Source organism: Vigna radiata, chromosome 7 (assembly GCF_000741045.1).
Source record: "Vigna radiata var. radiata cultivar VC1973A chromosome 7, Vradiata_ver6, whole genome shotgun sequence".
In the NCBI taxonomy this organism is placed as follows: domain Eukaryota; kingdom Viridiplantae; phylum Streptophyta; class Magnoliopsida; order Fabales; family Fabaceae; genus Vigna; species Vigna radiata.
Genome location: NC_028357.1, coordinates 1,179,891 through 1,205,015, shown reverse-complemented (window position 1 = coordinate 1,205,015; position 25,125 = coordinate 1,179,891). Strand labels below are relative to the sequence as shown.

Genomic DNA, 25,125 nt, shown 5'->3' with positions numbered 1-25,125 from the left:
ACGTGAATATCGCTTATATAAAAAAATAAAATACTTATTTTGCTCCTATCGAAATTGAAGAGAAACAAAAAAAAAAAATGATTCTTTGTACGGAACCACCACCAAGAAAGTTGTGTAAAATAAGTGGGTTAAAATGGTTTCCCTTTCAATCAAATGCCATCAACCTATCCAATAATTCATCTCATACTTCATATACTGATACACTAAATTCACGATTGAACTCAATTATCCCGTTATAATTAAAACATTTAAGAATTCATACCATAGAAACCCTGACTTGCGAAAATTTGATATGAAGAAACGAATTTTTGTCCTTTATTTATGAGTTATATATATTTTCTTTTAATTTTTATTATTAAATAAATAATATTTTTAGGAATAACTTTTTAATTTTTCAGTTATTCTTTTTATCTTTCTAATCTATTAATAATAAAAATAGATTCTTCTGATCTATAAAAAAAATTCCAACAGCTCTTACTACCATAACCGTCTCAATTACGATTTTTTATATTAAACATTCATTAGAAACCTTTTATTATTGCAGTTTTAAATATAAAATCAGAGATTAAAACAAACTATATATGAAATAACTAAAATTAACTTTCCTCATTTAAGACAAAAATCCTTTTTTCTCACATTGTTGCTCCCCAGAGCTTTATACAACACAAAATCACCTAAACAACTTATTCAAGATCTTAATTAGAGTTCTAAACATAACATCATGATCATAAAACAACAAAGATTTACTAAGAACAACCTTGAGTCACATACATTTGGAGTTCACATGTAATCCAATAGCTAAAATGTCAAAAAACGATAAAACAAAGACTTACTTTATTCAACTCTTTAATCAAATGGTTTTGTACAATTCTACAGTTTCTTATCTTCAAACAAATGAAGAATGAAATCAGAATTGAAGAGAGATGGTAGAAAAAAAAAATCTAAAAAGAAGATTTAAAGAGATGATGATTTAAAAAAAATAAACTTTCTTTACTAAAAATATGTTTTTATAATTTGAATTTTTATTATTAAAATATTATATTGTTCCTTTCTTTAAAATTTTATGTTATGATATTAACAATTTAATTTTTAATGCCTAATTATATGTTATAATCGAAACCAAAATTAACAGACTACAATGTTATGATGTTTATGATTTTAATAATAATATATTTTGTATAAATGTGTTTAAAGGGAGTTAGGAATGAGAAAAGAAATTGAACCTTGACATTTAAGATTGTGAAATAAAAAAGAAGTTAAAGTTATGATATATTTTGTGGGTTTTATCTTATAGTGAGATATTGGATTTACTAAAGTTAAGAATCCTAAACTTGAGGTAATGTGTATTTTCAACTAAATTTTGGATCTAAACATAAATGCATTTGACTTCAAAACTACACCAATTAGGATGATGCCTGAAAACATTGATGTGTAGAAACTACTTTTTAACCATTCTGTATTGACATATCTTTATCTATTAATGCCATCAAAACACTTAAAACATGTAACATACACCATATTTTTATTAGAATAATATAATATTATTAGAATATCTAAAATAATTCCTTGATATCACTATGTATCGTTGAATGGTCTAGAATATTGTTTTGTATGGTTGAATAGTTTAAAATAATACTTTATAACTTTGAATAGTTTAGAATATCTTAGAAAAGATTTTCATGTTTCACCAGGCTATGACTTGATTTCTAATTCAATTAAAATAATGAGTCATTGATCTTAATAGAGTTTACTTTGTTTTTCTATCACATAAAATAAAAAAAATTAACTCAAATGGCCATACATGTCTCCCCCATTGATTTGGCTGCATAATGAGATGTGACAGCTATCAGTTCAAGCCTTTTGTTATGCACATGCAAAATCAGTTCTGTACAAAATCTTCGACCCATTTTAACAACATTTTGCAGTATCAAGGTGTACTTATGTCACTCTTTCTCTGCTGCCTATATAATGATCTAAACACTAAAAATTGAGGTAAATCTAAAATAGCCAACATGTTAATGGTGTAACGGTAGGAACTTAGATGTTCACGTACGTCGGAGGAGAAGGTACAGAGTGTAATAAAAGATTAATTTTAAGTTTAAATCAAATCTTATAAAATAAATTTGTAAAGTGAGATTTGTAATTATTTATATGATTATTTATAGTGATGCAGAATTTTTAATCTATTCCTCGTATTAAACTATATGCATATCTAAGGTGAAATTAAATATAAGTGAATGGTTTTATATGACGAATGATATGATAGATTTAATAAACAAAAAATTTTGTTACGATAAATTCAAACTCATTGAAAGATGAAATGAACTTGTCATTTATTGATTGTGAAAAGTTCTTATATTGAGAGGAAAAAATATCTTATATGTGGAAGAAAACAAAGGCCATGCAACTAATGTAACAAAAATAACAATGATATAATTTTATGTAAAATTGTTATAATGGTTATCATGCTTCCTTAAACTTAAGGTGGGTAATGTATATCAACTATCTTAAGTTTACTACAAAAGCTGAGGTAAGGGGCATCAGAGATGGACTTGATAAATGCATCAGCTACTTGAAACATGGTTGGAATATGCTTGACCATGAGTTGATTTTTATGTACTTAATTACAAATGTAATGTAAATTGAGCTCAAAGTGTTTGGTGCGAGAATGAAAAATAAGATTTTGTATGAGAAAAATTACTTTTTGATTGTCTGAATAGATGATAGGAGTAGGATGCGAGAGACGTAATTTAGAGAAGAGAAAGAACCCATTTGATATTAGTTGCAATAGCAGCAAGACTTTGGTATTTTGCCTCCCTGGAACTGCGAGACACAACCTTTTACTTCTTGGATGACCATGATATGAGGTTTGGACCAAGATAAATGTAATTACTAGAGGTGGACTAATGACAATCCAAATCGGACCCCAATTAGCATTGTAAAGGCCTTTGATATGAAGATGCAAAAAGGGAGTGAAGAGAAAACCATGAGTGTTGGTGCCAACTGTATATCGAAGAATCCTTTTCACGACTTTCCAGTGACGGCGTTGAGGTTGTTTCATGAACTAATGCACATGATTGACTATGAACGTGATGTTTGTCAAATAAACTTAAATTAAAAATGGATTTATTTGTAATTTTTTCAAAAGTTTTATTTGTCCAGCATCATAGTCAATTAGCACTACATTTAGGTGGTCATTTTTTTTTCATTCACTATAACAACTCGATTAAGAAGTTGTTGTTATTCTATTTAGTTTTTATTTCGCGTCAGGTTTCATACGTGATTATATTGTTTCTTGTGATTACATATAGATCCCGCAACAATTAAATGAAATACATACATTAGAGCAATTAGACTTATTTTCTTATGGTACCTAGACCGGAGCAAGTAATCATATGTGTGGAAACGAGAACTTTTTTTATAAACTCATCAAGGTAGAGGCTGAATTTGTGTCTTTCGGAGATGACTCCAAAGTGGGTGTGAAAAGGCGTGAAACATCCCAGCATATGCAAAAGGATGGAAGAGTTGGAGAGATTAGGGATGTTTACTATATTCCCAAAGCTGAAGAAATATTTTAAGCATGGGTTAGATAATTGAAAAAGGTAATTCAGTTTTTATGAAGGAGCATGTACTGTATTTAAAGGTTAAGCATGATTGTCTAGCAGCCTAGGTAAAAACGAAGAAAAATTGGTTGTATGAATTGCAACTGAAAATCTTCCAGAAAAGGTGCTTGAAGTAAGACAGGACTAGCAAGGACTCGGATAACTCCATTGATATGGTACATGTAGCATGTTTGTTAATAGGTGCAGAAGATGTGAAATTTGAAGAAGTTGTGCTTGATGAAAGATGAAAGAAAGCTATGAATGAGGAGATCAACTCAATTGAAAAAAAAATGAAACGTGAGAGTTGACAGATTCACCTACAGGTGTTCGCCCAATTAGTGTAAAATGGGTATACAAAAAGAAAATTAATGCAGAAGGAGAGGTGGAACACTATAAAGCCTAACTTGTGGTGAAGGGCTACAAACAGCATAAGGGAATTGACTATGATGAAATATTCACTCCAATGACAAGGATGGAAACAACTCGGTTATTATTCTCATAACAACTCAATGGAAGATTTAACAGACGGACGTGAAGTCTGCATTTCTGAATGGTTTGCTGGAAGAGGAGGTCTACGTAGAGCAACCCATCAGTTACATGAGAAGAGGTGAATAAAAGGTGTTGAAGTTGAAGTAGGCACTATATGGACTAAAGTAAGTGAAGAAAAGAAGGTGTTGAAGTTGAAGTAGGCACTATATGGACTAAAGTAAGCTCCTTGTGCTTAGAATGAAAGAAATTATACCTATTTAAAGAAGAATGGTTATAAGCAATATCTACACGAACATGCTTTATATCTAAAGAAGCACAAAACATGTATATTGTTCGTTGCTCTATATGTAGATGATTTGATTTTCATGGGAAGTAAAATCGAGCTAGTTGAAGAATTTAAAGAAGTGATGAAAAGGGAGTTCGAAATGACCAATCTAGGCATGACGAAATATTTTTTGGGTTTGGAGGTGAATCAAATCTCAATAGGGTATTTTGTGTCTCAAAAGAGGTATGCTGAAGATATAATGAAAAAGGCAAAGATGATGAAGTGCAATCTAGTTTCCAATCCAATGGAACCTGGCACGAAACTATCAAAAAATGGAGAAAGGGATCATGTTGATGCAAACAGATATCGGAACTTGATTAGGAGTCTTAGGTACATAACAAACACAAGGCTATACCTTATGCTTAGTGTGGGATCACAAGCCGTTTTATAGAGGAGCCAAGGTATTCTCATTGGAAAGCATTGGAGTGGATACTAAGGTATGTAAAGGACAACTACCGACTTAGTGGGTATTCAGACAACGACTGATGTGGAGATGTGGATGATCGAAAGAGCACAACTGGCTATGTCTTCTTTATGGGAGATACAACATTTACTTGACTCCCAAAGAAACAACCTATTGTTGCACTATCCACTTGTGAGGCTGAGTACGTTGCAACATCTTGGAGTGTCCGACATGCAATATGGTTGAGAAACCTGTTGAAGAATTTAGAAATAATGAAAGAAGAAAAGGTGTTAATCTAGGTAAACAATAGATCAATAATCGAGTTGGCAAAGAATCTAGTCAACCACGAGAGGAGCAAGCATATTGAAGTTTCTTTTCATTTTATCCAGGAAGTGGTGAAGAAAGGAAGCGTGAAACTTGAACACGTAGAAAGCAAAAATCAAATAACTAATATATTCACAAAACCATTTTCTATTGTGTCATGTTAGGAGTTAAGGAAGCTAATTGGAATGAAGGAATGAAGAATTTAAGTTTATGAGAGAATTTTGTTAAATGAACTTAAATTAAAAAAAGGATTTATTTGTATTTTTTTCAAAAGTTTTATTTGTCCAACATCGCAGTCAATTAACACTACATCTAGGAGGTTATTTTTTGTTTGTTTTTATTCACTATAGCAGTTGAATTAAGAAGCAGTTGTTATTCTTTTAAGTTTTTATTCCACATCAGATTTCGTACGTGATTTTATTGCTTCTTGAGGCTACATATAGATCTCATAGCAGTTAAATGAAAGACACACATTGTAGCAATTATATTTACTTTTTTAGTGTGTGATTCTTTTATTTTAACAATGTTTTGTGTCGTGAAAGTGAGATATACAAAAGCACCTACAACTTGGTGATAAAGGGTTAGATAATCAAACATAGTGGATTCATCATCAGAAAACTTAAGTGAGGAAATCATAGGAGAAAGTTGAGGATTCATGTTAAACATGTTGACTTTGGCCAAAAGATCTTGAATATATCGAGTTTTAGTAAGATGAAGAGAACTAGTGGATGTCCAACGAGCTTCGATACCAAAAAAATAGTGAAGACGACCAAGAACTTTAAGAAGAAAGGTGTTGTTTAAAGTGGAGATAAGATTGAGGATGAAAAGCTTAGAGGATCCTGTAATGAGAATGTCATCAACATATATGAGCACATAAAGTGTAGAATGTGAAGAAGTTTAAATGAAAAGAAAGGGATCACTTATTGTTGAAACGAAGCCAAGATAAATCAAGATTGTACTAAGCTTGTGATACTAAGCACGGGGTGCTTGTTTAAGCCCATACATGGCTTTGCAAAGATGAAACACCAAGATGACTCCTTTTTCTTTACCTCCTTGAACTCTTCGACCAGCTCAACTCTGCTTCCCATGAAGACCAACTCATCTACGTACATGACAACAATCATCATATCTCTTTGTTCTTCTTTTAGTATAAAGCATGTTGATATGGGCGATGTTCATAACCATTCTTCTTAAAGTATGTGTTAATAATCTCATTCCAAGCTCGAGGGGCTTATTTTAAGCCAAACAACACCTTTTTCAACTTCCGCACCTTCTTCTCTGCACCTTTTCGCATGTAGTCGATAGGTTTCTCCACATAGATCTCCTCTTTCAAAATTCTATTTAGAAAAGTTGACTTCACATTTGTTTGTTGTATCTTCCATCTATGTTGAGTTGTTAAGGAGAACAACAACCAAATTGTCTCGATCCTCGTCAGAGGAGCAAAAACATTATCATAATCAATTTCCTTCTATTATTTGTAGCCCTTTACCAGAAGTCGAGCTTTGAAACTTTCCATTTTTCCATCTACATTGATTTTCTTCTTGTATTCCCACTTCTTTCCCCTGGATTTCAAGTTTCCATATGACTTCTCCTTCATATCGTCATAACTTCATTATGTCTCCTCATGAACTTGGACATCCAGCTTACCATAACCTTCCCTGTAATTAGGTTATATAGTTTACAAGTTTTTGCTTTTTCATTATACCCAATAAAAACATACCTTTTAATCATATATTCAAGTTTTGTTTTGTGTTAAGTTGGAATATGACCATAAGCCATGCTTTCGAACACTTTGAAATGACTCACGCTCGGCTTCTTCTCACTCCATGCTTCTTGTGGCGTCATTCCATCCAATTTAGTATGTTGACACTTGTTCTACACATTGTACTGCTTCTGCCTAGAACTTCTCTAGCATATTCTTACCTTTGAGCATGGTTTGAACCATATCAAGGATGGTCTGATTTTTCCTTTTAGCCACATTATTCTATTATGGTGAGTATGAAGTTGTTTAGAACAACCTTATGTCATGCTCCTTACAGTACTTCATAAACCTCCCTAACGTGAACTTGCCTCCTCTATCAAATTGCATAACTTTTATATGTTTATTGGTCTCCTTCTCTAGCATCAACCTGAACTTCTTGAATACCTCAAACACCTCTGAATTTTCCTATAGGAAATATACCTAAGCTTTCCGAGAAAAATCATCTATAAATGAAACGAAATACTTCTTACCATTGAATGAACCAAGAGTGATCAATTCACACAAGTGGGTATGTATTAGTCCAAGTTGCTATTCTACCTTGTACTCGGTTGTCTTTGGAAAACCTATCCATGGATGCCTTATGAGTACACACTCTTCACAGAACTTCCTTTCAAACTCCATGCTTAGTAGTCGGAGTACCAGCTCCTTCTTTGACAACTCAGTTAACCCTCCAAAATTGAAGTAGCCAAACCGAAAATGTGATACCATGGCTTTGTCACTCACATCAAGCTTCAAGCACTTGTTCCATAGAATATTATATTTCTTCATCTCTACCCATGCAACCAAACGTTTGAGTTTGTCTTTCGAGTAAAGTACTTGGTCCTTCATCAGAACCTAGTTGCCCTTCTCCATCATTTGACTCGTGTTTAGTATGTTACTCTTAAGCTCAGGAATGTAATAAACGTCTCTTATACCACCAACATGCCCATCCTTTTGTAAATACTAGATTGTTCCACATCCTTTTACAACCACCTTAGAGTCGTCTCCAAATTAGGCCTCCACCTTGTTGAGTTCTTTGAAGAAACTCTCATCTTCGTACATATGATTACTCACCCTGTGTCTAAGTACACAGACAATCCACCTTTGAACACACCCTGGCTTTCGATCTCCTTGATGCCATGCAACTTAGTTGCAGCTTGACATATGGTCTCTATGAAAGATACTAAAACATTAAAAGAGGGGAGATGATTTGAATAATGTTATAAACCTTTTAACAAATAATATTTAATATTATTTTACAAGGGTTATACAGTTTGCAATATTAGTTAAACAGTTAGTTTATAAAACAACATTGAATGGAAAACTTTTAAAAACAAAAGCAATAAAGGACACTTCATTTTTAAGCACTTTCCTCCGATCTCAACGCATGTTATAGTTAGATATGTTAGATGTGTTTTAGTAGGTTGATGTCGACTCTTTTCTACCTCTCCTTGAACTTTCTCCTTTTCTTGGTACTTTTCGACTATAGCACATCCAATTCTTTAGCACTTCATTTTTTTCAAGTCAACCAACTCCCTCTACAACTCCATGTGCATTGTCATTTGGTCAAAACCACCACTTAGTACCTCAGTCTCAAGTGTCCTTCTAGTAGACACCATATACATACATATACCTCAACCTTATGATGTGTGCTAAATATTCTTGTCAAAGATGTGCTCATGCTTCACATGTGTCCACTATCTTTTGGGCACTCCTTTCAACTTGAAGTGTCTTTGTGCCTCTTTGTCTAATTATTATTACAAATCTTAATATCGAAACAAGAGTATTTGGTAAAACAGCTTGCAGTGTCACTTTGACATTCAAGTTAACAATAATGTTAGACAATAAATATTGTAATAATTAGATGAATGTCATAACATTTTAATAATATCTATTTCTAGTCAGCCTATAATTTATAGGCTTGTTCCGTTTTAGAGTTTTTTTTTTTTGTGGTTAATTCACCCTAATCCTTCGTTAGTCTCCACTAGCTATCCATCATTATATTTATCAGGGCATTGGTGCTAGTGTGGTAGCTTGAGGTCGTCTCCTCCTTAAGTGGTATATAGGTCAAAGTATATTCATCCTCGGCCCTGAGTACATTTATCCCCTAATTATTAGGCTTGAAGTTTTCGTGATGATTGAAAGTCTTCAATTTTCTTAGTGTGTATAGCCGGGATCACCTTGTTTTGTATGTGCTATGTATTAAGTTTGGTTATCGTGATGTTTTGGGCCTTATTAGGTCCTCGTGGTATATACGTAAAATAAAGGTTCATATTTACATTCTATTTCTCATTTATAAGTTATAGTCAATGCACATTATTGTTACCTAAAAATTTGTTACTCCAATAACTACTAAAAATTTCTCCACTGAATATAATTCAATATCTAAAACAAATTCATGCAGCCTCAGTAACACTTACGATTTCTAGCATGTAACGTCGTAATAAAAGTTTTCATAATGAATAATGACACTTTATACTATAAAATTGTCTCAATTACATCCTCATGATAAATTAATCCAAGTATGAAATAAACTTAATTTAAAAATAAAACATTCTGCCTCTTTTACCCACAACAAATCAACCAATTATCTAATTCCAGAGACCGAAAGAATATGGTACTTCATTTACGAAAAATTTGAGAAAGCTATGCACTTGAAACGTTCCCTTGAATTTAGCCTTTTGAACACCTGAAACCTTGCAATTCTTTCCTGTGAAACTGAGGAAGATCATTTCAAAAACTCAATTCACACCCTTCCAGTTCCGGAGACTTCAATTGAAAGAGTATATATCTACAGAAAAATTTGTTCATTGTGGACAATTGAAATGTCAAGGAAAACAGATTTTGGGTTACAATTAATGATAAGAAATCAAACAGGAAATGATACTAGTAGTAGTAATAACGTTGCAAAATTTTAAGTTAACAGAGGAAAAAATATCAATCAAGTGATAGCTAGTAGTTTCGCCACTTGATTAGTTATTATAGAAGTCGACCGGAGGATCAATGTTGCTGTTACGAATCTATCATCCATGTTGTTGGACATTTCCCAGGAAAATACAAGAAAACGGACAAAACTAGAATTAACATCATAATATCGCTTCAATTACTAATTCTCTAACAATGTTATATAGTGTGTGTGTGAAATTGTTTTATTATTTTCACCAAAAATATATAAATTTTCTACTCCTAACAATAAATTTATCTTTTCCAACTAAGGATAAATGGTTATATATAAACTAGAGGTTCATATTTACTGCCTAATTCTCATTGATAATTTATAGTCAACACATATTATTGTCAGCTAAAAATTCGTTAGTCCAATAACTACTGAAAGTTTCTCCATAGAATATTATAGTGAGTCAGAATTCAATATCTAAAACAAATTCATGCTGCCTTCCAGTTACACTTCCAGTTTCTAGCCTATGCCCAATTATATTTAAAAGTTTTAAGAAGGAATTATAGTTCCTTTTGTAAAACAATAACCAGATTGTATCCTCGTAATAAAAGTTGTCAGAATGAATATAATAGTTGACTTTATACCAGAGAGAATTATCTCAATTGCATCCTCATGATAAACTAATCAGTATGAAATGAACTACAACTTAATTTAGAAATAAGACATCAGCCCATTTACAAATAAGGTATCTCAAAATAAAAAATATATTCTTAGAAATTACTTATTTAAAATTTGAGGAAAAAAAAGACTTGTAAAAGAAGTATATAAAAATATACAATATTGTTATTAAAAAAATCTTGTTCAATAAGCATCCACAACAAACTGTTGACAGATCCGGATGGGGTCGAATCACCAACCTCTTCTCAAAACCAACTATCAACTTAATTTGAAATTAAATTAAATTAGCATTCACAACTTTTCTAGGTTAGGTCAATGAAACATGCATTGAGCGCTCTACCATTTTGAGCTTACAGAACTTTCAAGAGAAACTACAGAATTTATAACGCAGTCTTTCTGCAGAAATCATAGCTATAATCAAAGTTTTGCAAAACATAAAAGAATAATTCCTAAATTCATGAAAATAAATGGATCAAACATTTAGTTCAAAAATATTTCAACCCCTCCTCAATTTATAAGTAGTTCAAGTCTAAATACTCTTTAACAAAATTTTCTCTCCTTGGAAAGAAAATGAAGAAAGTAATTCACAATTTTATGGAGAAATATTAACAACATAGCACTTCTTAAAACACTCTGTTCTATCTTATGTTTGTTTTAAAACTATACAATCATAAATAAACCTTGTTAAATGAGTGAAATTTGTTAATTTTTAATATTTGTACTTCAAAGAAAAAAGATGCGTAAAAAAAATGTTAGAAATTTAATACATTTTTTTCTCCAACAATTCCAGATAAGGTGGCTATTTATGTTCTCAATGAATTTCAAAAGAAGGCAACTGATGTGGCCAAATCACCTCTGTAACATAGATATTTAAAGAATATTCAAGCAACCCATTTGCACATTAAGACCACATCATACACATACTATGTATAATATAGTTCTATAATAATATTCATACAAACAAACATAAACGTTAAAGAAAATGGCCAATCCCTTGAGAAATTGCAATTTTTTTCTCATTCCACAACATTTACGAAAACTTCAAACACAGCATTTCTCATACCACAAGTTTAATTAAAAGAAAAGTATAATTTTTTATATGATTAATAATCATTGATTTAATTATTATTACTATATATATATATATATTAATAATCAGTACATTCTGCATAACAATATTTTTACCCGCAACAAATCGACCAATTATCTAATATCACCTCAACTCTCAAAAAAGTTTCGAGCAATTGTAGTTGAATAATGATTAAAGGTCTCATTGAATTCAAAATAAAAACGATTATTTCCAGTGAAATGAATTAAATACATGATGAAAAAAGAAGGACTTCCTTTCACACTTTACATTATCATCTTTGATAACTCATGTTGCTAGTAAAATATTGCAGAATTGAGGATCAAGGCCCTTGCATGAAACATCAATCCTCATTCATAATCAAGTTGTAATTTTGGATCACATAAAATTCCAAATTAACACAATTTCCATTTATAACTGCACACATTAACATCTTTGACAAGAATCCCCAGTTCGAATTAATGAAGAAGGTAATTGGCATTATTTCACATAAAAATTCATTCATTACTGAACAAGATCTACGCATGAACAATTCAATGGACAGTTGGATTACATAAAAAATAAACTAAAACTAAAAGAAGAAGAAAAAAATCATTACTAAGCTTCAAATGTAAGAAAGATAAAATTTATGGTGATCCCATTCCATCCATAAAACATAATCAACACATAAAATTAAACCAGAGGCCAAACAGAATTATTCCAGAGACCGAAAACCATCAATATGGGATTTTATTCACTAAAATTTTAGAAAGCTACCTCAAAATATTGATGAATAAGAAGATATATTTGAAATGTTCCCTTGAATTTGGCCTTTTGTACACCTGAAACCTTGAAATTCTTTCTAGTCAAGCTGAGGAAGATCACTGCAATATTTGATACGGTGAAACACTGTTCACACCCTTCCCGCTGCGAAGACTTCAATCGAACGAGTATATCTACAGAAAAATCTATGCATTGTGGGAAAATGAAATGCTAAAAGTCAAGGAGAACAGATTGTGGGTTACAATTAATGATAAGAACTCAAACCGGAAACGATACTCGTAGTAATAGTGTTGCAAAATTTTAAAAGTTATCAATCAAGTGTTAACTAGTAGTTTCGCCTTTTGATTAGTTATTACAGAAGTCGACCGGAGGATCAATGTTGTTGTTACGAATCTAGCATCCAAGCTGTTAGATATTCCCAGTAAATACAAGAAAACGGTCAAAATTAGAATTAACATCATAATATCACTTCAATTACTAATTCACCATTTCGAGAGATAAACTACAGTGATTAATTTCTCATATACGAGTTACTTGTTTCAATGTTTGCAATTGCATTAATTTTGTTAGTTGTTGTTAGTATATTGACTATGTTACGAAAAAAAGAAAGGCGTTATTGTAAAGGTAAAGTTAAATTGATAGATTAGACGATACCTCTTTAGTTCGATGACGAAGCGAGTCCAGTGGTGGTGTATCCGTCGCAAGAAGAGTGAGAAAGGAAAAGAAAAATATAAAGAAAGAGAGAAGGAAGGAAAAGGAACACAGACACACACCACCACACCAGAGGGAGAACCCGGGAATTCCCGTGCGATCTCCCTCAAAACCCACAAATAATTTTTTTTTATTAATTTGTTTTGACCTGCCATGCAAGCGCACCTGTCATGGCAAAGGTCGGTTGACAAAATTCTCCATAACCACTTCATCCCCAAATATTCATTCTACTACATACACCGAAAATTTCCCCTCAAGAATCCTCATATAATTTCTTTAAATCCGAATGCGAAGAACTCCACACAGGAACGGCAACTATGAAGCGCTGGACCTGGTAATTTTGTTCTGGCGATCTGCGCTATAATCATCGAGCCTTCACGAAACAAGCAACACGAACACGATCATCACAGCTCTGAACGGTAGATCGGTGACACCGGGCTTCAAATCTTGGAAAATCTTTAATCAAATAAGACACGTAAGAGTGATAGAACGTACGCAAGAAAATAAAAAGAATCGAAAAGTAATCGCACCAATTCGTAGGAAAAGCTCGATTGGCGAGTAGATCGGAATCTGATCCATGTCAAAACCAGGTCACGAATAGGAAAACCGAACTCTTGATACGTGGTACGTACGAGAGGAACGAGAGAACCACTGAATTGAAAGGGGAGGAAATTGAATGAAAATAGGGTAAACACACCAGTGATTATATATAGGGTTGTTTTAGTCGAATGAACGGTTGAGATTTCCAACTTTAGACGCGTGATATTCTCTGCAACAACCAGGTAACGTTGGTTAGATAATCCCTTCTGACTCGTGCTTGGTTGTTATGTTTATTTTTTTTTTTCAAGTAATCTTTAATATTCAACAACCACAACATATAGCAACGTATTTATTAGTATTTAAATGAAAAAAAATAGAGAAAAAAATTTTAAAAAAATCTTAAACTTTAAAGAATAATATAATTATTATTTCAGACATGCAAAACCTTTTATTGGTTGCTTTGAGTTCTTATAATTTGATAAAGATCAAATATGTATTGTAAATTTATGATGTCAACGAGTAATTAAATTAAGTAATAAGTATCAATTTATGATTATTTCTTTTTCTTTTTGTAATTGAATGATATATGGAGTTTAATTAATGATTTCATTCACATTAAGATTTCAACATACACACATGACCATGACAATTAAATCAAAATAAATATATAATGACAAGATCAATAACTACAACTCTTAAAATGGGTTACAATTGGCGAGTTAACCTAATTTACCATGGATTCAGACTGGATTGAGTTGAAAAAAATGCATATTTTTTATGCGGGTCAATTTTTAATCTGATTGTTAAACCCATAGTGAACCAAGTTGGCCAACCAACCCACTTAATTTTATTTTTATGGGTTAAATATGTTTTTGGTCCCTTAACGTCCCATGAAAATTAGAATTAGTCAATCTTCAAAACTTTGGCCTAATTTAGTCTTCCAACTTTAGAAATATATGAATTTAGTCATTTTTAACGAAATTTTGTTAGATTTATTTGATGTTTCAAGTACGTTACTGAGTTAACATTGAACCAAAAATGTGTCAAATAGTGTAAACAACCTAAATGCTATCATGAAACGTGCTTGAAACATCAAATAAATCTAACAAAATTTCGTTAAAAAGGACTAAATTCATACATTTCTAAAGTTGGGGGAGTAAATTAGGCCAAAGTTTTGAAGAGGGACTCATTCCAATTTTCACTTAAAGTTAAGGGATCAAAAACATATTTAATCCTATTTTTATTAATTTATTATCTTATAAAATCCTAAAAGATATTATCTGGCTCATTATTGTACATTTTTTTATTATTTGGAATTGTCTTGAGTTTAACATCATTTTGGGAGTGAAATTTATTTAGATTTGAATTACAAAAAGTTTGTAATTTTTTTATTTTAAAAAAATTGTAATTAAGTGAGTCAGTGAGCTAACCCGATTAACATGCTAACCTGTGGCGGGTCGAGCCGAGTTCAAATTTTGTTAGCTCGCTAATAAATGAGTCGGATTGAGTTGACTCCAGTAATGAGCCGGGCCGGATTGGACTGGGTTGGAAGTAAAATTTGTGAGAATTAATGTAGAATTTAATTAATGTAATAGATTAAAAAAATTTGTTTAATTGGTAGAAATTATAGATTACCAAAATGTCTTTAGTTATTAAAGTAATATAAAATTATAATTGAAATGTTATATTTAAATGTGAAAATGTTTATAAAGAGTAAAAAATTAAAATTAATTTTAAAATATGAAAAAAAATATAATTTAGTAAAACAAAATTAAAATTAATTTTAAAAATGTGAAAAAATTATAATTTAGTAAAACAATTCAAATGTCCCGAAAATAAGGAACAAATAATACTAAAAAAGTTCACACTGGTCTTTCATAGTTTCATTCAAGGTTGGCAAGCTCTCAAGAAGGACGACATTCTCCAAATGCTTTTACCAAAGTTGTGATGTTCTTTTTAGGGTTCGGTCTGGTAAAGAAACGCACTATCTAGCAATCACAAAGTTTAAATTGCCATTAAATTCCACTTTTTATCTAACGTAATCCATTACTGCAAAGCAAAAAGCAAGAAATTGTATAATTATTTAGAATAATAGTGAGCATATTTATAACCTCAGACCAAATAAGTGGATCTTGAGGATGCATATTTAAAACCCAGCGAGAATCGAATACAACCATGAAGCACATTTCTTCTCATAGTTGGAACTGAATATTTCAATATTGGAACCGAATACAGTCATAGTTCAATTTCTTCACTGAATCTTGGGATAAACTTAAATTTAGAAATTTATTATTTTATTAGTTTTGAGTTTGGTAATATTTGGTTTGATTTGATAGATATCAAATAGGGATGGGTGGTTATGATTTTTATTTATCTAGGTAGAATATTATTTTGTGATAGAATAAGAAGATTTTATTGTTAGGTAAGTTGATATTTTATTGTCAGTTTTTATTATTTGTAATTGACCCAAGGCCCTATTTGCACTTATTTAAAGGTTAATGAAAATAACCCACTATAAATTGAAGAGTAATATTATTTGTGTGGGTCAAACCCACAATTTGTGTGGGTTCACCGTTTTTCCCAACAGGCGCCAAATACCCAAACCGAATCTCTTCAACTCCTTTTGCAACTCCTTTTTCAACTCCTTCTTCAAGCTTTCATCTTCATCTTCAACCGCTCTCCATCTTCGTCTTTAGCCTTCAATTTCCAATCACCATATACCAGCCTTTATTCCTGCTCATCATCTCCAACCAAACATGCCTCCATATTTGAAACTGTGTATGCTTTATTTATTATTAAATATGGTTGGAGTTGGAATTGATTCTACAAATTTATTGTTAAACATGAGTGGTCGCATATCCTATCTCCTCTCAGTTTTTCTCTAATGGCAAAGATGGTTTTTGTTAATTTATTAGTTATGGTGACTCTTTAACAATGGTCTCTTCATCCACTGAATGTTAACAATACATTCCTCAATAACAAGCATGATGTGTCTGCACAAGCTTGAGGAGGAGGGTTAAATATATTATTTTTATCTTTTATATTTAGTTAGTTTGTTATTATTCCTTATTTATATTTTGGGGTTAGCCTATCTCTTCCATGATGGAACTAATTATGGGACTTTGACATCAAACATTAAACTTTGGCTTAGAAATCAGGAATATGTTAATCATATTATTCAAAACATGACAAATATTGATTCCACTGCAGTTACCCGTTGATTGAAGATTCATCCTTAATTACTTATTGTTTTCAAAGATTACCTTCACTCTTCTTTAAAACAAAATTTTCATATTATTCTTGTTAAATTATTTAAATGATTACATCTCATGTCACACCCAAATGATCTGATTTATTAAGATTGTGTTCCAACATATTACAAATTTGCATCAAATGAGAATTTGTTTGTTAGAGGTTCCAAGACATTGAAATGTGAAAGTTCAACCGGATTGCATAAGTTGACCTAACTCGTATGAAGATGCGATTATCGTTTAAATAATTTTCCAAGATTAACATTTTTCAACTAATATATTTTTTAACTTGCAAGAGTTAAATTATCTTTTTCTCTCCACAATATTCTTTTAAGAAAATTAGAAAACACTGCTCTCCAATTTTAAATTTACGGACAACTAAACAATCCCTTTATTTTTCAAATGGCTCTCGGTGATAACAAAGTTGTCGATGGAAAGTGAATAAATAAAAATAGATGAAATAACAAGCTATAAATTGTTATATATACGAAAATCTATCGACTACAATATATAATAAGTTAATTTTGTAGCATTCCTCAATCGTGTGAGTTTGATTTAGTCATTATAATAATATTTACAAAATTAAAATCACTTACAGTTTATTTATGAAAATAAAATGTTGCAAATTTTCATATCAAAAGCTTGTTTACAACAATCACTTAAAATGGAACAAGCACAATATAATTGTTTCAGAAACTCGCACTATTCAAAATAGCACTTCAATTACTTTCCACAACTTATTTATTTAATATTTCCCAGAGTCCAAAATAAGACACTTAATCAGGATTTCATTTGCTACTTAGGTTAGAAAAATTAAAATGAATACAAAAAAATACTAAAACTACTATTGTGCAAAAAATAATCTCATTCAGATTTGAGGGTATTACTCTCAGCTTTCGATACAGACATCTTATATTATCGAGTGATGATGAATCAAACGATTATCATCAAGATCATGCATCTACGACACTTTTATTGAATCCTTTTTCACTTACACTAGCCATTTCATATTTCATGCTTGGTGAAACAATCCGTATAAATAATCGATAGTAGTAATTTAAAACAAGTATATTAATAAACACGAGCTTTAGGAGGGAATGATTCCACCTCATTGTCCAACGTGTTCATGTGCACTGGCCTGTAATCTAACCGGACCTTCTCATTCTCCCAATATCTGCAAATCATGCACAAAAGCTCAGCTAACAAAAGCAAAGCAACTCGTAAACGCAAGTATCTTTACCGTCGAAAGTGTTATGGTAAATCCAGCAAACCATATTCATTTTTGTTTTAGATGGCCAACAAGCCTTGCACCTTACCATTCTGCCTTGGTAAAGCAAGAAGCCTAATGGATCACTAACCAGAATATATACCGTGCCCACGGATAGCAGTACAATTAAAATACATCACTCCCAACCTGTCCTTGTTTTGACAGCTCTGTACTATAGTGAGTATGGAATTTTCAACTAAAGTTACCACATTCAACAGAAAAACATTTGTTGCAATTCCCCACAAAAAACGATGCATGTCCGTTTTTTGAATTCTGTCACCTCTTCAAATTTGATGGGGTTTACTAAATAAAAGATAGCAAACACACTGAATTACATAAAGGCTTGTCCGCCTTCCTGAAATGAAAACTAAACTACCCAGAGACGGAGGTTCTTCAAGAAAGGATAACTTAAAGATGGTACGAATACCAGATAGTGTCAACTAAAAATATCATTCCACTTGCGCCACTGGTTTTGTTGATTGTTTGACTTCTCTACTAATACAAGAGATTAAACACGCAAACTCTGATGCACTTACGAATCAACAGGATTGTGTACATTAAAAGCATCAGGATTCCTACTAGAAATGAAGAGAACCAACGCAATCCAAATATCTACTCATGTATATAGCAAATTAATTGAAACATGACTTACCCCAAAGTGTGTTTCATCCAGTTTTCATCGTCTCTTTTCTGTAAATTAAAAGCAGGCACCGTATTTAATCAGACCCACTATTCATATTAATGAGATGAAATATATACAGTAGTTTATACTAACCGTAAAGTCCTCACGGGCATGAGCACCTCTACTCTCTTTTCTTGCTTCAGCAGAGTGCATGGTGATGCAGGCATTAATCAAAAGATTTTCCAACTCAATGGTCTCAATCAAGTCAGAGTTCCTGAGAATATTGAGGCATAGAACTTATAAAATGAACGAACAGATTTGATTTCTTGAAATAATAGGGATCCAAGTGACAGGCCAAAGAATTTTTACCATATCAAACCTCGATCCTCCAACTTGACATCATGGAAGCTCTCCCATGTTTTATCAATTAATTGACAACCTGTCACAAGGTACATGATATTCAAAGAGAGAATATAACTATAGGAGCAGAAAAGATTATAAGTGTACTTTGGGCAAAGGAAGGGGATAAGAAGAACAATTATTATTGATCAACAAAGTACTACCTTCTTCTAATGTTTCTTGGGTACGGAACACAGCAGCATTGTTTTGCATTACTCTTTGCATATCCAACCGAATTTTGGAAGTTGGCAATGATCCATTTGAATTTCTCAATTTGTCCAGCCAAGCAATTGTTTTCATACCAGCATCTTTCTCTAAAGGCTTTTGTTTATCTCCTGCAAAATATTAAACAGGTGAATTTTTTTCACTTCATTACAGCGTGCACAATCTATTTATAACTGAGAATGAATCTTGCCTGGTCTACGGATTTCTGCAACTCTATTTGCACAAGCTCTACCAAAAACAACAATGTCAAGAAGTGAATTTGCACCAAGCCTGTTGGCACCATGAACTGAAGCACAGGCTGTTTCCCCAGCAGCCATTAATCCAGGAACTACAGCATCTGGATCATTACCTTTGATAGTAACCACCTAATTAAGAAAAAAGGTATATTAGACCAATTTTTTTCCATTTTTTTGCGTAGTTTAAATAAAAATTTAATGAAAATATAACAAATTCATAGGACAAGATAGCATGCCATAAACCAAACAGGTAATCAAGTATGCCATAAACCAAAATTAATGATATATCATTATTTGCAATGTGACAGACGCAATGACATACATATTCAAATTCCCGGAGAAGCAATTTGAGAAATAAATAGATTTCTGCAAGAGTCTCCCTCATATTAAGTGAAATGGAGGGGTGGTAGTTAGTTACAAAAAATACATTCATACATACATATAGTAATGGGAATAATGTAACGCTACAGGTACAAAATGATTCACAAAAATATTAAAAAAACATTTAGGTACCAACATGACTTCCTCAATCACGGTTTTCGAATAACTTCATACCACAAAATTTTTCAACACATAAAGATGTCAAACTCAGCTTTATATCCGTTTCTAACTGTTTCTATGAAGAGTATAGAAAACAACTAAAAGTTTAGGTGCCTAGTGATAATACAAATTAAGTAGAAAATTGCTTTAATAACAGAGTAATCCAATCCATTCTGGCACATTCTGTCTCTCTTTATTTGTGTAAGGTACATAACTACAAGCCAATATAAAGGTTGGAGTCGTCAAAATAAAACCAAACAATTATCTGTTGTGGTATGTGTTCTTCTCAACTTTTGTGCATCAAGCGGTGAGCAGTAATTTATAATGATAGCAAATATTTGCTCTGGAAAAAATATTTATAGGCATGACAATGACTAATTAAATTTATTTTTCATTTTTTAATTTGTTTCTCATATTTTCTTTCTTTCCTTTTCTCAAATGGAGGTTAAACAATTAGTTTTAACATTGTACCTCTCCATGATGATTCGTTGGAATACCACCCATGTTATAATGCACTGTTGGCAAAACAGGAATAGGCTCCTTAGTAACATCCACACCAGCAAAAATAGCAGCTGTTTCAGAGATACCAGGTAGTCTCTCCTTGAGAACTTCTGGGGGTAAGTGATTCAGGTGTAGATAGATGTGATCTTTATGGGGTCCTGCAAACAATTTCCATGGTCAAATTAATTGTCCAAATTAACTGGAAGGTCAAGGTGCAAGAAAATATCGTGCATATCTAGTTTCTAGAGGAAGACAACGTCCCACTAAAATAATATAGCCACAATTATATACAAACTAACAGCACAGTTATAAGTTAGAATATATTTTTTTATCAGAACATAGAAGTATTAATTTAAGGCCACTCATACCTACACCACGGCCTTCCCGGATTTCCATAGTCATTGATCTGGAAACGACATCTCTTGATGCGAGATCCTTTGCAGTAGGAGCATAACGTTCCATAAACCTCTCACCCTCACTGTTCCTAAGAATCCCACCTTCACCACGAGAACCTACAAGGTCCAAGAAAGAAAATGAGAAGCAATATATGTTTCGACTAAATTGGCCAAAGTATAACTGTCATTACGGTATACAATAAAAAAGATAGCCTGTATGCAAATAAGAACTAAGACATTCCAACCTTCCGTGATAAGGCAGCCCGCTCCATATATGCCTGTAGGGTGAAATTGCACAAACTCTAAATCCTTCAAAATTTATGACAAGAAAATGTTAAAACACTTGCCATATAAGATTTCAGCTTAATAACAAAATTTGCAAAGCCTAAAAGTATACCTCAAGTGGGACCCCAGCCCGTGCAGCCATGGCATTGCCATCTCCAGTACATGTATGTGCTGAGGTGGCAGAAAAATAAGCTCTACCATAGCCCTGATGCAAAACAGAAGATTAACAAATACATGTTCATGACAAGTACAATTATGAACTTCAATGTCTAACATGCAAAAGAAAATGATGTACCCCCGTGGCCAAAATTGTTGAAGCTGCTTGGAAACGATGTAATGTTCCATCTTCCATATTCAAGGCAATCACTCCTTGGCAACTACCTGTATTTCAAACAAGGAAAATTTGTTAACTTTATCAACTCCTACACGTACACAGTCAGCAACATCTTTTCAGCACTGCAAATGTTTAACAATCCAGTGAGCATCACAAACAAGTAACGCCATATTTGTACATATGAATGACAGGTGAGAATTGTGAGAAAAATAAGTGATGCGAACATATAGCCAATTAATCTCAAGTCTTAAATATTAAATATTAATAAAAAAAGTGTATTTTTTGGTGTGCTATTTCATAGATCCGGTCCTTTAACTGTGTCATGAGAATTTTTAATAATTTTTAATTACTCTTGTTCTTCTCTCACCGGTGTTTCTGCTTGCGTTCTAGTCATAATATGACCAACGAAGTCAGCAGGCAAGGTGAGAAGAAAAGCTAAATTCTTTAGATTTCTGGGATATGCACAGAAAACTAAAGTTTCAGCTTTTACTTTCTACAATAGCATTGAATTGGTTAAATCTAATTTCAAGATTAGTTGGGCAAGACAGGCAACCATGTTTGCAATTGAATTTGAAATTGCTTTCCTAGCCTGTGGAAATACCAACATAGTGAAGTATTGTTCCTACAATGTCGTACTTTCCTTTATGTGCCTTTTAGTAGCTATTATCGTGCAGAAGAAAAATTGTGACCTATTTATCTTTGTATTATAGCTTTGGCAAAACTGTAGTTCATTTCCTCTCTGAATGATACAAGAACTATTTCGAATTTGGCGGATTATTAATAAATGCACGATTACTTGAACAGTTTAATGAAAAGATGAGACTCTAAAATGCAAATGTGGATGCATAAAATCCACTTGAAGGATATAATTCTCCTGTAGCACAGTGCAGGAAACTTTCTGGTCGTCCTGTGCAATTAAATCCTTTCCTGTGAATGCTGATACGTTGTGCAATTAATTGATTGCAAATTGTTCAGAGAAAGAAACTACTTTCCAGAGAACCTTACCATCACTGTTCATTAATAGATCTAGTGCAAAATATTCCACAAAAAACTGGGTATTATGTCTCATAGCTTGGCCGTAGAGAGTGTGCAACAAAGCATGTCCAGTTCGATCAGCAGCACATGCACAACGATATGCCTGACCACCTGTAGCATAGCAACAAGAAAAAAAGAGTCAAAATCAGAACTCTCAGATAAAAAGTGATAATATTTTCCACCATCTGCATTTACCTTTTCCAAAGTTCAAGCTCTGACCACCAAATGCACGCTGGTATATTTTTCCATCTTCAGTTCTTGAAAATGGCAGTCCATAATTTTCAAGTTCAATTACTGCTTTTGGTGCCTCCCTACACATATATTGGATGGCATCTTGGTCCCCTGCAGAACACGAAGCTTACCTTTTTATATCCAAAAAGGAAACAAAAGAAAGAACGGGCAATACAAGAGTCTCTGCTTTCCATGATATTCATAACAGCAAACTAATCTAGTTCTTGTTATACGAAAATTTTGTAGGGCAAAACGAAAAAGTTTAAAATTTTAAGGTAGTGAGTTCATACCAAGCCAATCACTTCCCTTGACAGTGTCGTACATGTGCCACCTCCAATCATCTTCAGTCATATTTCCCAATGCAGCATTTATACCACCCTACACACAAATTTGTTGCCATGCATGAGCATAATCAGTATATTCAATTCAGAAGAAAACGTTGGTCTGGTTAGGCCGACTTAATCAACTTTTGAGCATCAACCAGTACTTTAACTAACCATGCAAACAAATACAACATAACGATATGGTAAGAAAAGAATGAAAAATCCTCATTTATCATTGCAAAGCAATAGCCAAAATGATGTCTTTATCATCCCCTAAAAGTGGTGTGAAACAAAGATGAGGTATTGTGTTAAGTGACCATAAGACAATAAGCGGAATACATTACATCAACTATCCCACTATAACCAGTGTAATATCAAATTTAAAACATGCCTAAAAGTTTGTGAGTAGAGATGATAAATTGAAAGAAGTTATTCAAGTTACCACAGCTATAGTCATCTAGTTAAAACTAGGGGTGATCAAAATGATTGAACAGAAGGGAATTATAGTAAAATTGTACTAAACTTAAAAGTGGTTCAACGAAACGGAACTATATGATTGTTTAAATGAATTGAACTGCATTACAGTTAAGATAGTTTGAGTGAATCAAAACAAATTAACTCTGAATTGTTTTTGAATTACTATATGAATTGTTTAAACTATTACCAATGGACATATTATTTTTAAAGCATATTTTTCAATCATAGAAGTTATACTTCAGTTTAGTTCAAATAGTTCTATTTAAAGAGCAATTTCTCTTCAGTTTTCTTTCAAAACAATTAAGTTTTTTTACACAATTCAATTAAGTATCAATTGATTCAATTCAGTCTTTTTTAACAGCCCAAATTAAAACCACGCCAATATCCCTCATTCGGTGGTCCATAAAAAGATTAATTTAGAGTAAATAATCAAAATTGAGGCCCATTCTAGCTATAGGGCTTAATAGTTCTAAGAAAAATGTGGAAATAACATTCAATGTCCTTCAATGAGTGTATTTCGTCTAAACCAAATTGCTCCTTATGTCAGATCCTCTATGACCAACAAACTGATTTTATTATTACTACCTTACTAAATGAATAGCTTCACATATGCAGACAACTTGTACCTCAATTATAGCAACCGAAAAGCCAAAAAACAAAAGGAGTCGATAAAAAGGTAAAATTCTGAATTGCGACAAACAAGTAACATGCATTAACACGTGGAAAGTGGGAGAAGATCTCGCACCTGAGCTGCAACAGTGTGCGAACGAGTTGGGAAGAGCTTCGTGATGCAAGCAGTGTTGAAGCCATGTTCGGAAAGTCCAATGGCGGCTCTCAACCCTGCACCCCCAGCACCCACGACAACCGCATCGTACTTGTGATCGACCACGTTGTAGGAGGAGTTTCCACCACTCTGCACACACAACGACCAAAAGAACGTCGTTTAGAAAACAAAATTTCCAAGAACGAATCGGAAACTGAAAATGGAGAGATAGAGTAAGAGATTTGACGGAATTGTTCGCACAGAGAAAAATCTTGACGCGTAAGATCTCAGTGATTGGTGATTTGCACGAGCCACGCACCGCCACATTTCGAAGCACACTTTTTGTTCACTCTCTTTTCCTTCTTCTATCCCTTTCTAATGTTTTGTTTATTTTCCAGTGCTTTTGGTATGTTGTTCTAATTTGATAGTGTAGCAAATGCAAGTGATTGAAATTTAAGCCAAATTAGGAAGAAGCAGAATGCGATTATGCGATTAGGCGATTAGGCGATTAGGCGATTAGGCAAGTAACGCATGAATTTTCGGTGAGGGTTTTGGTTGTTTGGAAAGAATGCATGAATATATTGGAATGTTACTATCACGGGTAGTGTTGCGTAAGGTAATAAGAAAAGAAAGTGAAGTGGTCCACGTAAGATATTTAAGAGAGTGACACGTGGGAAGGCCAG

The 25,125-nt window shown here is 32.7% G+C and overlaps 1 protein-coding gene and 1 long non-coding RNA gene across 4 annotated transcripts; both read right to left on the bottom strand.

Moving 5' to 3' along the window:
* Nucleotides 1–9,363: 9,363 nt before the first annotated feature.
* On the bottom strand, nt 9,364–13,717 carry LOC106769078. Of its 3 annotated transcripts, none has more exons than XR_001376303.2 (3): nt 13,549–13,717; nt 12,302–13,474; nt 9,364–9,675 (listed from the first exon to the last, which is right to left on the bottom strand). It is a non-coding gene; the product is annotated as an uncharacterized LOC106769078 (long non-coding RNA). The 3 variants fall into 3 exon arrangements; XR_001376304.2 differs by having other exon boundaries at nt 9,365–9,602; XR_001376302.2 differs by lacking the exon at nt 9,364–9,675 and having other exon boundaries at nt 12,155–13,474; nt 13,549–13,714.
* Nucleotides 13,718–17,656: 3,939 nt separating this feature from the next.
* LOC106765582 (succinate dehydrogenase [ubiquinone] flavoprotein subunit 1, mitochondrial) lies at nt 17,657–25,030 on the bottom strand. Its single transcript, XM_014650261.2, has 16 exons — nt 24,704–25,030; nt 24,425–24,592; nt 23,170–23,257; nt 22,844–22,990; nt 22,619–22,759; nt 21,575–21,660; nt 21,392–21,484; nt 21,240–21,303; nt 20,968–21,111; nt 20,570–20,757; nt 19,513–19,687; nt 19,262–19,432; nt 19,068–19,137; nt 18,852–18,972; nt 18,729–18,766; nt 17,657–17,983 (listed from the first exon to the last, which is right to left on the bottom strand). Exons 1-16 carry the CDS (start codon nt 24,767–24,769, stop codon nt 17,881–17,883), a joined length of 1,863 nt encoding a protein of 620 aa, XP_014505747.1. The 5' UTR covers nt 24,770–25,030; the 3' UTR covers nt 17,657–17,880.
* Nucleotides 25,031–25,125: the final 95 nt, after the last annotated feature.

Excerpts from the sequence above, each read along its gene's own strand:
- LOC106765582 (XM_014650261.2), bottom strand. The coding sequence starts at position 24,769 with ATGTGGCGGTGCGTGGCTCGTGCAAATCACCAATCACTGAGATCTTAC. Across the intron at positions 23,258-24,424 it reads CGCACACTGTTGCAGCTCAG|GGTGGTATAAATGCTGCATT; the intron begins GTGCGAGATCTT and ends ATTTGTGTGTAG. Across the intron at positions 18,767-18,851 it reads ATGCCCGTGAGGACTTTACG|AAAAGAGACGATGAAAACTG; the intron begins GTTAGTATAAAC and ends TTTAATTTACAG.